We start from the raw sequence: 15,123 nt of genomic DNA on the forward strand, positions 1-15,123 counted from the left end.
AAATGTTTTGTAGTCCCATCCAACAAGAAATGGTCACTAAACCAGAGTTCTTGGCAGAAGACGGTGAAGACGGTGTCTCCTCTAGGTGGCGGGAACCAGAATCTAGAATTTGGTCTTCCTGGATAATGTGACAGCAGTGGTTCCCACCATTTTTGGAGTTTGAAGTCCTTTTGTTTTCTCATTCAAATGAATGGTTTCTGTAAAGAAAATTAAACTTCCTCTTTTTTTGTAAGAAATTTCTTTTCTCATTTTTCCAAATTTCTCCCTCAACCCCAAGAAAGTAGATTTAGAGTACTCTATAGTATTTTTTGTTTTTTATATAGTATTGGAGCCCTGGTGGTACAGTGGTTAAGTGCTCGGCTGCTAACCAAAAGGTCGGCAATTCGAATCCACCAGCCGCTCCTCAGAAACCCTGTGGGGCAGTTCTACTCTGTCCTGTAGGGTCGCTATGAACCAGAATAACTTGACGGCAACCAGTTTGGTTTGGGTTTTGGTAGTATTGTAAAACGGGGATTCCAAAGCCTCCTTCTGAATGACTCTGTTAAAACACCTCCTGCATTGGGTAACTTCCCTCTATAGGTTGTGTCAACATCCCCAGTTACCTCATCAATGGAAAGGCCAAAACTGCTCTTCTGCAAACGCACTTCCATTTGTGCCTTCCCTCCTTCCTTCTGTTCTTCCTCCCTCCCTCACCCCTTCCTTCCTTCCTTCTTTACATTTACTTCCTTCTGTCCGGCCTTCCTTCGTTCTTTCCTTCCCCTCTCCCTTCCTAGCTCCGTGCATTGCCTTTTTGGCCGACTGTTTCTGAAGAGAAAAAGGGAGCCTCAGGGAAGAAGAGACAGGGTTGGAGGATCAGGCAAGGGTTCAGGGATGGTTTTCACCTGCCCAGAAAGCATGAGGAGTGAAGGAAATCCCCCAAGGCCTGAACCTTGCACACTGGCCCGATACCCCCAGGACCAGCGCCCAAAGATCCTACAATGCCTGACCTCCGAGCTTCCCAGAAGGCGCTAGGCCTCTCTCTGCCTCCCAAGCTGACCTGGGCTTCTTAGTCTACAGCCTCCAGGGCGGTGGGGGTCTGCAGAGAAGGCTGAGGGGTCCAGGAGCTACTTGCAGTATTTCCAAAAGCTGAGCAGAAATCTCACTTTCACCTAGGATTACATGCACAGACCAGCTCCCTGCTTCTGGTAAAATCCCAGCCTTTGGCTGTGGCAGCTTCTATAATTCTTTGCTTAACAAAAATAAGTAGGGAAATAACTAATCCGCAATAAACAAATGCAGTTTCCTGATGGATTCTAGCTCAAAGCATGGGACCTTTTGGAGGAAATACCCAAAAGGATCCTTTGTCTCTGCCCCCTGCTTACTGAGGCTCTACCCTGTGCCCGTCATTGTCGTCATCTATCAGCAAGGTACTGCTGCGAGCCCATTTTACAGGTGAAGAGCCTGAGGCTTGTGAAGCTGCAGAACCTGCCCAGGTTTGTGCAACTGGCAAGTGGCAGGGCCAGGGGTTAGCCCAGATGGGCCGGACCCCATAGGTGGCTCTGAACCATGACTGTCCCCAGTGGGGCTGGATGCTACTCTGGTTAGGGAACAAATGGCCAAGCACGGCTTTGCACCTGCTGAGTACAGAGCCCACCCCCACCTCCGCGGGCCTCCCCTGGGGCAGGAGCATTAGGCAGGTCAGTGCTGAGCCCTGAGCTGTGTTTCGTGCAGGCTCTTCCTAGAGAACAGCAAGCTGGAGCACAGCGAGGACGAGAGCAGCATCCTGGGCCAGGGGGGCAGCGGCACCGTCATCTACCGCGCTCGGTACCAGGGCCAGCCGGTGGCCGTGAAACGCTTCCAGATCAAGAAATTCAAGAACTTCGCCAATGTTCCAGCAGGTAACGGGGCCCTGCCGACGTTCCTTCCAGACGTGTGCTCCATTGGCCCAAACCTCATGCCACTTTCAGGAGGCCTGAGGCCATGTAACCCCAGGACGGGAGGGGAGGAGGGCAGGCCCAGGGGCAGCCCCACAGTGTGCCTGCAGCTTGTGGGCAGGCTGGAGGGTCAGGCCTAGCTCGGTGGGTACCCTCCTGTCTGGATGTGAGCCTCCAAGAGCAGAGACCATCCTTACCATTTCACCCACTCCAGACCTGCCACATGCCTGGCACGTCATGGTCAGCAGTCTGAGCTCAGGTGGGCCCTCACCCTGCGGGACCCCCAGCCATCTCCACTCAAAGTAGGAAGGTGGGCACTCCAGGTAAATGGGTCGGCAAGGCAGCGTAGGGGAGATTCTCCCCGCTGTCCACCCGCACAGGTGTGACCTTGGCACACTCAGGCCCACACGTCACTGGAGTTAGGAGATAATGGATTGGGAGGAGGAATTTACAATACATAAGAGACAAAGGATTAAAAAATAACAACTCCTGCAAACCCATTAAACGCATACAGAGAAAACCCATAGAAATTTCTAAAAGGTGGGGTGAGGGGTAAGAAAATGTACACGCTAATCCAGAGACAGGAAGTGCACTTGGCCAACAAACAATGGAAAAGACGCTTACCCACACTGGCCACCATGAGAGACCATTTTAGCTGTCAAAAATGGAAAGCAGCCTGACCATACCAAAGGTCGGTGAGTTTGTGGAGAAAAGGCATTCTGAGGCTGCTCGTGGGGCATCAACACTTAAAACTGTGAACTGCATAAACTATAAACACTAGTAATTTGGGTCAGAATTTGGCAATCTCTGGTAAAATGAAAATTTGCAGGCCCAACAGCCCACTTCTGAGTATGACCGTGTTATGATCTGCAGGCATGCTCAGGGACACGGGACAAGGAAGCATGTCTCGTTACCTGTAAGTGCTGGAGACAGCCTAGAATAGTCCACCAGGATGAGAATGGGGATGTCACCTGCAATATAGGCATGGAACAGTTCCCACGATTGGGTCAGACCTATGTGTGTTCATGGAGCTGAAAATAACAATAACGGTTGAAAATAAGCTAGTTGCCAAACGGTATTTTGTTTTGCCATTCCTCATTCATTTTTTTCTTTAAACAAACTTTCTGTTTTTATTTCTAAAACAATTTTAGATTTTCAGAGTCGTTGTGAAGATAGCGCAGAGGGTTTCCATCTACCACACACCCGGTTTCACCCTTGTTAGCATCTTGCATTAGCATGCTGCATTTGTCACAGTCCATGAACACATGTTGGTATATTATTATTAGCTAAAGTCCATGTGTTAGACAGGTTTCTTCAGTTTTTCCCTGATGTCCTCTTTCTGTTCCAAGATAACAGTGAGGACACCATGTCACATTTAGCTATCACACCTCCTTAGGCTCCTCTTGGCCGTGAGAGTTCTCAGACTGTCACAGTTTTTGATGACCTTGTCAGTTTTGAGGAGTACCAGTCAGGTGTTTTGTAGAATGTCTGTCAATTAGGATCTGTCTAATATTTTTCTCATCATTTTACTGAAGTAATGGGGTTTTGCCATTGTGGTGCAGAAAGTTAAGTCCTTGACTACTGTGATGGTTAAGGTTGTGTGTCAACTTGAGTAGGCCATGATTTGGCAGTTGTATAATGTTGTGATCACCTCCATGATGGGATCTGCTGCGAGTAGCCACTCAGTTGAAAGGGAGCTTCCTTGGGCATGTGGCCTGCATGGAATATAGGTGGACATTCTGGCAAGGCTTGTGGGCTTTTTGCTCTTGCTGGGTTCTGCAGCCAGCTCCTGTTCATCTGACCTCCAGTTCTTTGGACTTGAGCTAGCAGTTTACCTGTGGTCTTGCGTGCCAATTGTGAGATTTATCAACCTTCACAGCCTGTGGGCAAGAGACTTACTCTCTGCCAATCTTGGGTTTGCCAGCCCCTGTGGCTATGTGAATCAGGAGAGGCCTCTATCCTGACCCAGGAAATTGGAATGTTCTAGCTTCTACAACTGCATGAGCCATTTCCTTGATATAAATCTCTCTGTATATAGATTTATATGCTTCACTGGTTTTGCTTCTCTAGAAAACCCAGCCTAAGACATTTGGTACTCAGAGTGGTTCTAGAGAAACAAAATGGTAAGGATGAGTTTTCTAAATTGGCCCTCAACTGTTAGTCTTAAAGATGTTGATGACTCTGCTTCTAGTAGTAAAGATGTCACTGCTAATCCATGGTGTGAGGTGGCAATACAAATGCACAAAATATCGCCACCAGTAGATTAGGTGTGGGTGAAAGGCAAGGCTCAGGGTTATTGCATGTGTGATACCTTTCTACAATTTTGTCATAATGAGAGATATAGGAAACCTGGTTGGTTGGTCGTACTTTCACTAGACAAACTGGTGAAAGAAAGAGATGTGCTCAGGGCTTCAGAGTCAAAGCTCAAGTGCCACATAACTGACCTCAAAGTTTCCACTTGTGCTTTGAAAGAGCCTTATTTCTTTTAGTAACAGAGCTGATATTGCAGAAAACCAAACCCAGAGTCTTATCCTAAGAGGGGCTGAATTACAACGCTAACTCAATTGCCAACCTCAAGAAGTGTCTGAAGTTAGAATGAGAGCATTGATTGGGAAGAAATGGGATCCTGAAACTTGGGATGGGGACACATGGACAGATAATCAGGAAGCTGGAGACACTGAGCTCCTAAATTCTGTTGAATCACTCCTGCCAACAGAACCAGGCCTCTCACGCCCATTTGAAGAGATTACTCCATGTTTGTCTGCTAAACCACCCTCCCCAGTAAAACCATTAGCCCCTCCACCCCCATCTAATGAGATTAACTCAGCTTCCTCTAAAGAACCCTTATCAGAGTCATTGTGTGGAGCATCTCCTAAGGCAGATGCTTTACAAGACAATACTGAATGTTCTCAAAACAGGCTTCTGGACCTATAAGTAGACTTAAGTCCCAGTGAGCCCCAAAGGTGAGGTACAAAGTATGACCCAGGAGGAGTTACACTACACTGCAAAAGAACTACTTGACTTTTCTAATATGTACAAACAGAAACCGGGGGAATATGTGTGGGAATGGCTATTAACGGTGTGGGATAATGGTGCAGGGAACATAAAGATGGATCAGCCTGAGTTTATTGATACGGGCCCACCAAGCACAGATTCTTCATTCAGTGTTTCAGTTCGAGAAGTTAGGAAAGGGTCTAATACGTTATTTGGTTGGGTCACTGAAGCATGGATTATGTCATGGCCTACACTAAATCAAGTTGAAGCACCAGACCTGACTTGGTATACTGTAGAAGGTATCCAAAGGCTTAGGGAAATTGGCATGCTAGAGTGGATTTATCAGGTTAGACCCACAGACCCACACATGGAATGCCCAGAGGACATACCTTTTACAAGTGTGAAGAACAAATTTGTGAAGGGAGCTCCATCATCCTTGAAGACTGCTGTGATTGCTATTTTATGTAAGTCAGATTTGACAGTGGGAACTGCCCTAACTGAATTAAGACACCTGACTACAATGGGGCAGATTGATACTCAGTCGACAAAAACAAGGTGGGTGTGGTTAAAGTAGTGGACATCGGAACCAAAGCAATAATCAGGATAGTTTGACTTGTATGGACTTACGGTGTTGGCTGCTTAGTCATGGTGTCACTAGGACTGAAATAGATGGGAAGTCTACTAAATATTTACTTGATCTGTACAAGTGGATGAATTCTAGATCAAGTGAACAGCAGTCTAACTCGAATCGCCAGAATACAGAGTCACAGTACATCAGTCAGTCCGCAGACTTGACTGAGTTTAAAGATCCACAACCCCTTGAATGAAGGGTAGGCCAGGTCTGTTTGAGGAAAGACCTCACTACACTGCCAAAAATGTATACTTTTAATCTTTCTCCCAGTCTTCCCCAGAGGGATCTACAGTCTTTTATGGGAGTGACTGTTCATTGGGGAAAAGGAAATAATCAGACTTTTCAGGAATTACTGGATACTGGCTCTGAACTGACACTTAATTCCAAGAGACCCAGAATGTTACTGTGGCTCACCAGTCAGAGTGGGGGCATATGGAAGTCAGGTTATTAATGGAGTCTTAGCTTTTGTCCGCCTCACAGTAGATCCCGTGGGTCACCAAACCCATCCTGTAGTGATTTCCCCAGTTCCAGAATGCATAATTGGAATAGATACACTCAGCAACTGGCAACCCCCATGTTGGATCCTCGGCAAATAGAGTAAGGGCTATTATGGTAGGAAAAGCAAAGTGGAAGCCATTAGAACTGCCCCTACCTAGGAAAATAGTAAACCAAAAGCAATACTGCATACCTGGAGGGATTGCAGAGATTACTGCCACCATTAAGGATTTGAAGGATGCAGGGATGGTGATTCCCACCACACCCCCATTCAACTCACCTATTTGGCCTGTGTAAAAAACAGATGAATCTTGGAGAATGACAGTGGATTATCGAAAACTTAAATCAGTTGGTGACTCCAGTTGCAGCTGCTGTTCCCAATGTAGTTTCATTTCTTTAGCAAATTAATCCATCTGCTGGTACCTGGTATGCAGCTATTGATCTGGCTAATGCCTTTTTCTCCATACCTGTTTCAAAAGACCGTCAGAAGCCATTTGCCTTCAGCTGGCAAGGCCAGGAATATACCTTCAGTTACCTACCTCAGGGCTACATCAGCCCTCCAGCCCTGTGTCATAATTTAGTCTGCAGGGACCTTGATCACTTTTCCCTTCCACAAGACGTCACACTGGTCCATTATATTGATGACATTATGCTGACTAGACCTGGTAAGGAAGAACTCTTTGCTAGAGGGTGTGAAATTTGCTAGAGGGTGTGAATAGAGGGTGTGAGGCATGTTGAGATATTCCTTCTAAAGTGAAGGATAAGTTATTGCATCTGGTTGCTCCTACAACTAAAAAGGAGGCACAAGGCCTACTGGCCTCTTTGGATTCTGAAGGCAACATATCCTTCATTTGGGTGTGCTACTCTAGCCTATTTATCAAGTGACTCAAAAATCTGCTAGTTTTGAGTGGGGTCCAGAACAAGAGAAGGCTCTGCAACAGGTTCAGACTGCCATGCAAGCCGCTCTGTCCCTGAGCCGTATGATTCAGCTGATCCAATGGTGCTTGAAGAGTTGATGGAAGATAGAGATGCTGTTTGGAGTCTTTGGCGGGCCCCTATTGGTGAATCATGGCACAGATCCTTAGGATTTTGGAGCAAAGCCCTGCCATTCTCTGCAGATAACTACTCTTCTTTTGAGAAACAACTTTTGGCTTACTGCTTGCCCTTAGTAGAGACTACACACTTAAACACGGGCCACAAAGTCACCATGTGGCCTGAGCTGCCCATCACGAACTGGATATCGTCTGACGCAGAATCATAAAGTTGTATGTGCACAGCAGCACTCCATCATTAAATGGAAGTGGTATATACAAGACGAGGCCCGAGCAGGACCTGAAGGCACAAGTAAATTGCATGAAGAAGTGGCCCAAGTGCCCATAGTCTCCACTCCTGTCATATTACCTTCCATCTCTGAGTCTGCACCTATGCCCTCATAGGTAATTCCTTTTCATCAGTTGACTGAGAAAGAGAAAACTCACGCCTGGTTTACAGACGGTTCTGCATCATATGCTGGCACCACCCGAAAGTGGACAGTGGCAGCACTATGGCCTCTTTCTGGGACCTCCTTGAAGGACAGTGGTGAAGGTAAATCCTCCCAATGGGCAGAAGCTCGAGCGGTGCACCTGGCTGTTCACTTCGCTTGGAAGGAGAAATGGCCAGATGTATGATTGTATACTGATTTGTGGGCTGTGGCCAATAGTTTGGCCAGATTGTCAGGAACTTGGAAGGAACGTGATTGGAAAATTGGAGACAAGAAGGTATGGGGGGACAGAGGTATGTGGATAGACCTCTCTGAATGGGCCAAAAAAGTGAAGATATTTGTGTGTCATGTGAATGTTCACCAAAGGGTGACCTCCGCAGAGGAGGATTTTAACAATCAAGTGGATAGGGTGACGTGTTCTGTGGAAACCAGTCATCCTCCTTCTCCAGCTACTCCTATCATTGCTCAATGGGCTCATGAACAAAGTGGCCATAGTGGCAGGGATGGAGGTTATGCATGGGTTCAGAAACATGAACTTCCACTCACCAAGGCTGACTTGGCTACAGCCACTGCTGAGTGCCCAACATGCCAGCAGCAGAGACCAGCCCCGAGTTCCTGATATGGCACCATCCCTCGAGGCGATCACCCAGCAATCTGATGGCAAGTTGATTACATTGGACCACTTCTATCATGGAAAGGCAGTGGTTTGTTCTTATTGGGATAGACACTCTGGATACGGATTTGCCTTCCCTGCACACAATACTTCTGCCAAAAATACCATTCCTGGACTTACAGAATGCCTTATCCACCATCATGGTATCCCACACAGCGTTGCCTCAGATGAAGAGATTCACTTCACAGCAAATGAAGTGCAGCAATGGGTCCATGCTCATTAAATTCACTGGTGTTACCATGTCCCCTATCGTCCTGAAAATGCTGATTTGATAGAACAATGGAATGACCTTCAAAGACACAATTACAGCACCAGCTAGGTGGCAATACCTTTCAGGGTTGGGGCAATGTTCTCCAGGAGGCTGTATGTGCTCTAAACCAGTGTGTAATATATGGTGCTGTTTCTCTCATAGCCAGGATTTATGGGTCCAGGAATCAAGGAGTGGAAATGGGAGTGGCATCACTCACTATTACCCCTAGTGACCCACTCGCAAGATTTCTGCTTCCTGTCCCCACAGCCTTATGCTCTGCAGGTCTGAAGGTCTTAGTTCCAAAGAGAGGAATGCTCCCACCTGGAGGCACATCACCGATTCCATTGAACTGGAAGCTAAGAATGCCACCTGGCCACTTTGGGCTCCTTATGCCTCTGGATAAATGGGCAGAGAAAGGAGTTACCATACTGGCTGGTGAGATTGATCCTGACAACCAAGATGAAATCGGATTCATATTACATAATGGAGGTAAAGGAGAGTATGTCTGGAAAGCAAGAGATGCCTTAGAACATCTCTCAGTGTTACCATGCCCTGTGATTAAAGTCAGTGGAAAACTACAACAGCCAATTCCAACATGACTGCTAATGGCTCAGACCCTTCAGGAATGAAGGTTTGGGTCACCTCACCACCATCAGCTGAGATGGCTGTTAGTAGCCACTCAGTTGAAAGGGAGTTTCCTTGGGCATGTGGCCTGTGTGGAATATAGGTGGACATTCTGGCAAGGCTTATGGGCTTTTTGCTTACGCTGGATCCTGCAGCTGGCTCCTGTTCATCAAACCTCCAGTTCTTGGGACTTAGCTAGCATCTTACCTGTGGTCTTGCCTGCTGATCTTGGAGTTCATCGATCTTCACAGCCTGTGAGCAAGAGTCGTGCTCTCTGGCCTGCTGATCTTGGGTTTGCCAGCCCCTGCAGCTATGTGAATAAGGAGAATCCTCTATCCTGATGCATGGACTTGGGATGTTTCAGCCTTTACAACCACGTGAGCCATTTCCTTGATATAAATCTCTATATATATTTATAGGCTTTACTGGTTTTGTTCCTCTAGAGTTGTAGTTGTCTTAGGCTGGGTTCTATAGAGCTGCAAAACCAGTTAAGTGTGTGTATAGAGAGAGATTTACTTCCAGGAAATGGTTTATGCAGTTGTCGGGGCCGGCAGGTCCCAAATCCATGGGTTAGGCAGCAGGCTGAAGACTTCTGCTAGCTCACATGGTTGCAAGGGCTGATGAACCCAAAATCTGCAGGTCAGGTGGCTGGCTGGAGACTTCTGTAGGGTTTCATCCCAGGAACTGGAGGTCAGGCAACAGGAAGAGTGCAGCGTCAAGTAAGAGAGCAAGCTTTGCGAGAACATCCATTTATAGACGGGAGGCAGACCACACCCCCAAGGAAACTCCCATGTCAGTTGATTGGCTGATCACATCTTGGAAGGTGATTACATTATATTATGTTTTAGAAGAGCGATCAGTCTAATATCTGCCAAGCCGCTGAGAGTTACAGCCTAGCCAAGATGACACATGACATTAACCATCCCAGCTGCTAACCAGAAGGTTTGTGGTTCAAATAAAGGCATTTCAGAATAAAGCCCTGGCAGTCTACTTCCAATAGATTACAGCTGTTGAAAACCCTGTGGCACAAAGTTCTACTCTGAGACACATGGGGTTGCCATGTGTCAAAATCAACCTGACAGTAACCGGTTGTTTTGTTTTTGCTTTTTAATGGGTGTTTGGGAGGAAGACCACAGAGGTCAAGTGTCATTCTCATCACGTCATGTCAAGGGTACACACTAGCAATATTACTTACCACTGTAGATGTTGACCTGGCTTGAGGTCAAATGATAGGCTTTCATGCTTCCACCAACTGTGTGTGAGATGCCCTTCCTTACCGGGCCTTTCAGTGTGTCAGGTTGGTAGGTCAAAGAATGCCGTTATTGGCTGTTGTTATTGCTGCTTACTGTGCTTTTCTTGAAGGTTCCCTCATATAGGTACTGGCCATATTTCTTCTTGCCATTTGTCTGTTTACACACTTTGCCCTTTTCTGTTCGGGAGCTTCTCTTTACTGAGTTGTGAGAGCCCCTTTTGTGTTACAGTCCATAATCTTGTCACACTTACTGCCAATTTGCTGTCTGTGATTTGCCTTTTGGTGCTGTTCATGGTTTTTGCCGTATCATTCATTTCTTCTCTGGTACTTTTTAATTCCTTCGCACTCAGAAGGACCGTCAGCTCCAGAGGTCATGGGAGGGGTGCTGTCTGTATTTTCTTTGGCTTTTTATGTTTTCATGTCTAGATTTGCCTCATCTGTGACTCAGTTGTCCACATTTTGTTCTTGGCTTTAAAAATCCTGAATCTGGCCCCGAGTTCCACCCTACCACCTGGCAGGGCATCCCTGTTCCTTTATTTTTGGGCTTCCAGGGCATCAAGATCTCATGCTGTGTCAGCATGGGGAAGAGGTGTAGTGGGGCTGCCCCATCAGACCTCAGTCATCTGTCCCCCGCTCACTGGCCCTGCCGAGAAGCCCACCCGTCTGCCCACATGTTTGCTGACCCTCTGGGCCTGTTCCTGCTCTCCTCTGAGGCAGCCCTGGCCTGTAGCTTGGCCTTTTACAAAGACAGAAAATGTTCTCCTCTTCTCCTTGCTGTCTTGGAAACTGGGAAACACAAACAAATTAATGTCTCAGTGGATGATCCTGCCTTTGGGATTTATTTTATTGTATAGTATGAGGTGATCCCTGGGTAGCACGAATGGTTAACATACTTGGTTGCTGAGAGGTCGGAGGTTCAAGTACACCCAGAGGTGCCTCGGAAGAAAGGCCTGGTGATCTGCTTCCAAAAACTTAGCCACTGAAAACCCTTTGGAGCACAGTTCTGCATTGACACACATGGGGTCGTCGTGAGTCAGTTACGGTGTGAGGCAGGGGCCTACCTGGATGTTCCTCCCAAATAACCAGTTTCAAAGTCTGGATGTTTTTACATGTAGAGTGTGGCTCACATTTGTACAGTGTCAGAAAACTTCTGCTGCTTGACTTCCGTGGTGGGCTGAATCGATGCTAAAGGGGTAACCCTGTGACAGGGAATTCAGTGGCTGAGCTGAGCTTGGGGCTTAGGATGAGGGGGCGGGAGGACGTAGGGGCTGAAAGAGGCAGAGCCACGGCTCCATCTTTACTAGAATGCTGGATGTTGTAATCGGCGAGATTTTTCACGCTGTTTGACCTCCACATCCAACAACCCTCTGTTTTAGAATCTGACCGCAGGGGAGGGACAAACACAGGATACACAAGGACGGTAGGGCTCGGCCATGCACGCCTGCCCGGATAGGCATAGGAGCCCCTTCAGGGCGGGGTGCTGGCGTAGGCGACCTTTCGTGGGGATGGGTCTCAAGGGCATTGGAGGAAGTGACAGCACAGGTTGGAAGCCACCCACCACCTATAGACCTTTCTTATCTGCCTGAGGTGGCTGGTCACAGTCTGCGGCTGCTCGAGATGGCCAGCCACACAGCCTCCTCTGGCTAATGAGAAGGTGGTGACCATTTCTAGAGAATTTAGGGGTGCAGAAGAAATAGGATACGATTGCAGTGCTCCGCAGCTGGCAGTGGGGTGGGTGAGGGCCTCGAGAGCAATGTCTGGGTGAGTGGGGGGCATCGCAAGCGAGTCTCCCATCCAGGGAGGTATCTTTGTTCTGGACGTTCAGGAAACGACTTCAGGATGGAGATGGCCGTCTCGGCTGCTCACTGGTTACCGTAAAGTGATTAAATCTGATTCATTTTCAGCTTCTCCTTCCCCTTTCCTGGAAGGAAACATTTTTCCCCCCTGGTATTGTACAGCTCTCTGCTTTACATACAAAAGCAGCTCCGTACATAATACCAAATCGTAAAGCTCAAAGAGATAGAACCAGCTCATAGTACCTTTTGAAAATAACTGATTTCCTCTTGTTTAAGTATAAAAACAGGTCTGATAGCAGCTGACTCTTTCCATACATTGTCCTACGTAGGAAGCCCAAGCCTATAAAACTAACGGAGTATACGAAGGATGTGAAAGATTGCCAGCCCCACCCAGCCCCGTCCATGTTGAACAGCTTAACCTGCCCATGAGTGGTATGACTCAGAGCGTTGCCAGCTCCACTTTCTAGGATTTTTTGATGCCTAAACATTGTCGGAGGTGTTGAGTGGTAGTTCAGTGACAGGGCAGTGTTCTTCCTGAAGGCCCTAGGGAAAGATCTTCCCTTTTTTCTTTCAGCTTCTGTAGCCCTGGCATTTCTTGCAAGTCCTTGGCTAGTAGACGGATCCTCGCACTGTCTTCTCCCTGTGTGACTCTCTTTGCATATCTGTCCTCTTTTATAAAACGCCACTCAGAAGGGATTGGGGTTAGGACCCACCCTAATTTAACAGGTAACGTGTAAACAAAGTCTCTGTTCCCCCAAACAAGGTCAGATTCACCAACGCAGGGGTGAGGACTTCATACATTTTGGGGGGACACAAGTCAATCCATAGCAGGTGTAGAGGCCCCAGTGGGTGCTCCGGACATGCCAAATGACAGGCCCTAGTTAAGAACCTGGGGAGGAGGTAGCTTTGATGTCTTGTTAAGTAAGGACCCAGCCCAGAATGCCCCAGTAATGCCACGTGCAAAATCCCTGAGACCCTGAGGAGTGCCATAACATTCCAATCCTAGCCTCGCCCAACCCCTCAAGTCTCGTGAGGTATCCCTGAGTATGCCGGGAACCCCCATGTGGTCCTTGGTTGGAGGGAGCTGCCCAGCACAAGCCTGACCACATGCCCTCCCTGCAGACACCATGCTGCGGCACCTGCGGGCCACGGATGCCATGAAGAACTTCTCAGAGTTCCGGCAGGAGGCCAGCATGCTTCATGCCCTGCAACACCCCTGCATCGTCTCCCTCATCGGCATTAGCATCCACCCGCTTGGCTTCGCGCTGGAGCTCGCCCCACTGGGCAGCCTCAACACTGTGCTGTCCGAGAACGCCAAAGGTACCACCGCCGAGAACATTCCGCCAGGGCCCGGCCCAGCCTGGTGTCCTGAGAAACACAGTGAGGTCAGAAGCCCAGTAGGGGCTTGACGAGCAGGGCTGGCCCCAGGGGAGCTGAGGACAGGACGGGGCCTCTCCCCTGGCCCAGCTGTTACAGGCACAGGTTTAGAGTGAGGGGTTTCAGCAAGCCCAGGGCAAACCAAGCCCCCATGTGACATCTCCCTGTGTATGAAGAAAGGCACCTAACCAGGTCAAAATGCTCTGTTGGCCAGAGGAACTCAAACCTTGAAGTCAGACAGAACCAAATTCCCCTCTGGTCCTCTGTCATAACCCAGGAAGCTGCTTAATTCCCTCATCTGGTCAAAGGAGGGCAGTAATAGCCCCACTGAGAAGGAAGGCATTCCTGAGCCTCAAACGAGGCAGCCCCAGGTCACTCGTGCAGACCCGGTGCCTATAAACTCACGAGCCGTAAAATTGTCCCATGAACTCTAACAAATGGTCCGATTCTTGCCTTCCATGTGAGAGACTTGGCTTCTACTCCTGGCCAGTGCACTTCAAGCACAACCACCACCCATCTGTTAGTGGGGGCTTGTGTGTTGCTATGATTCTGAACGGTTTCCAGTGGAACTTCCAGACTGAGGCAACTAGGAAGAAAGGCCTGCAATCTGTTACTGAAAGTCAGCTAGTGAAGACTCCATGGATCACAGCAGTTCAGTCTGCATCCCATCGTGGAAGTGACACAGGACTCGGCAGCATCTCATTCTTTTGTGTCTGGGGTGGCCGAGAGTCCGGAGCCGACTCAGCGGTAGCTAACGACAACAGCCAATAACAACAGTGGCCGTTGTTCAGATTCTGAGACCCCAGGGTCACTTTTATCATATTCCAATTTTAACTAAATTTTTAGTTTACCTTGAGAAAGGGAAAACCAACCTCCAAAGAGCTAACAGGGAGAGAGGTATCCGTCTTTTGACAAGAGAAGAAGAAACACTACGAAAAGCAATCATTCCTCCCCATAGAAGGAAGTTTGTTTTGAGATGGAGTTCTTGTACCTGCCACTCACCTGTTGACAGTAGGCAGCCTTGGTCTGAGATTGACTCTAGGAATTTTTTTTTTTTTTTTTAGTAAAAACACCAGCAACTTCAGGTATGAGGCTCATGGATGAAGCTGTAACAGCAAGCATGTTTATCGTAAATAACATTTCACTTAAGACCATTCTCTGTCCCTTTGGGTACCCAGTGTGGAGAACGACAGGAATGTGTCGGTACAATACAGTATTTGGGGAGGAAGACAGTTGTTATGATGACAACTTGATGGGTTTTTTTCTTCCTAGACTCTTCCTTTATGCCCCTGGGACATATGCTAACCCAAAAAATAGCCTACCAGATTGCCTCTGGGCTGGCCTACCTGCACAAGAAAAACATCATCTTCTGCGACTTGAAGTCAGACAACATCCTGGTCTGGTCCCTGGACATCAAGGAGCACATCAACATCAAATTGTCTGACTACGGCATCTCCCGCCAATCGTTCCATGAGGGTGCCCTGGGTGTGGAAGGCACGCCTGGCTACCAGGCCCCGGAAGTTAGGCCGCGCATCGTGTATGATGAGAAGGTACCTGCCCTGGCCCGGCCCTGTGGAGCCCAGCTCAGCCCCACCAGGCAGGAGCCCATGTCCGGTGTGAGGCCGGCCAGGCAGCCAG

The 15,123-nt window shown here is 48.1% G+C and overlaps 1 protein-coding gene across 3 annotated transcripts in view; it reads left to right on the forward strand.

The window, feature by feature from the left end:
* LRRK1 (leucine rich repeat kinase 1) overlaps positions 1 to 15,123 on the forward strand; it is a 165,229-nt gene that overhangs the window by 128,006 nt on the left and 22,100 nt on the right. For all 3 annotated transcript variants that reach the window (XM_049905203.1, XM_049905205.1, XM_049905204.1), the window contains 3 exons: positions 1,711 to 1,877; positions 13,231 to 13,428; positions 14,758 to 15,035. In XM_049905203.1, coding sequence (XP_049761160.1) covers positions 1,711 to 1,877; positions 13,231 to 13,428; positions 14,758 to 15,035 — 643 coding nt within the window. The remainder of the gene's footprint in view (positions 1 to 1,710; positions 1,878 to 13,230; positions 13,429 to 14,757; positions 15,036 to 15,123) is intronic.

The sequence above is a fragment of the Elephas maximus genome, chromosome 13 (assembly GCF_024166365.1).
Source record: "Elephas maximus indicus isolate mEleMax1 chromosome 13, mEleMax1 primary haplotype, whole genome shotgun sequence".
Taxonomy (NCBI): Eukaryota; Metazoa; Chordata; class Mammalia; order Proboscidea; family Elephantidae; genus Elephas; species Elephas maximus.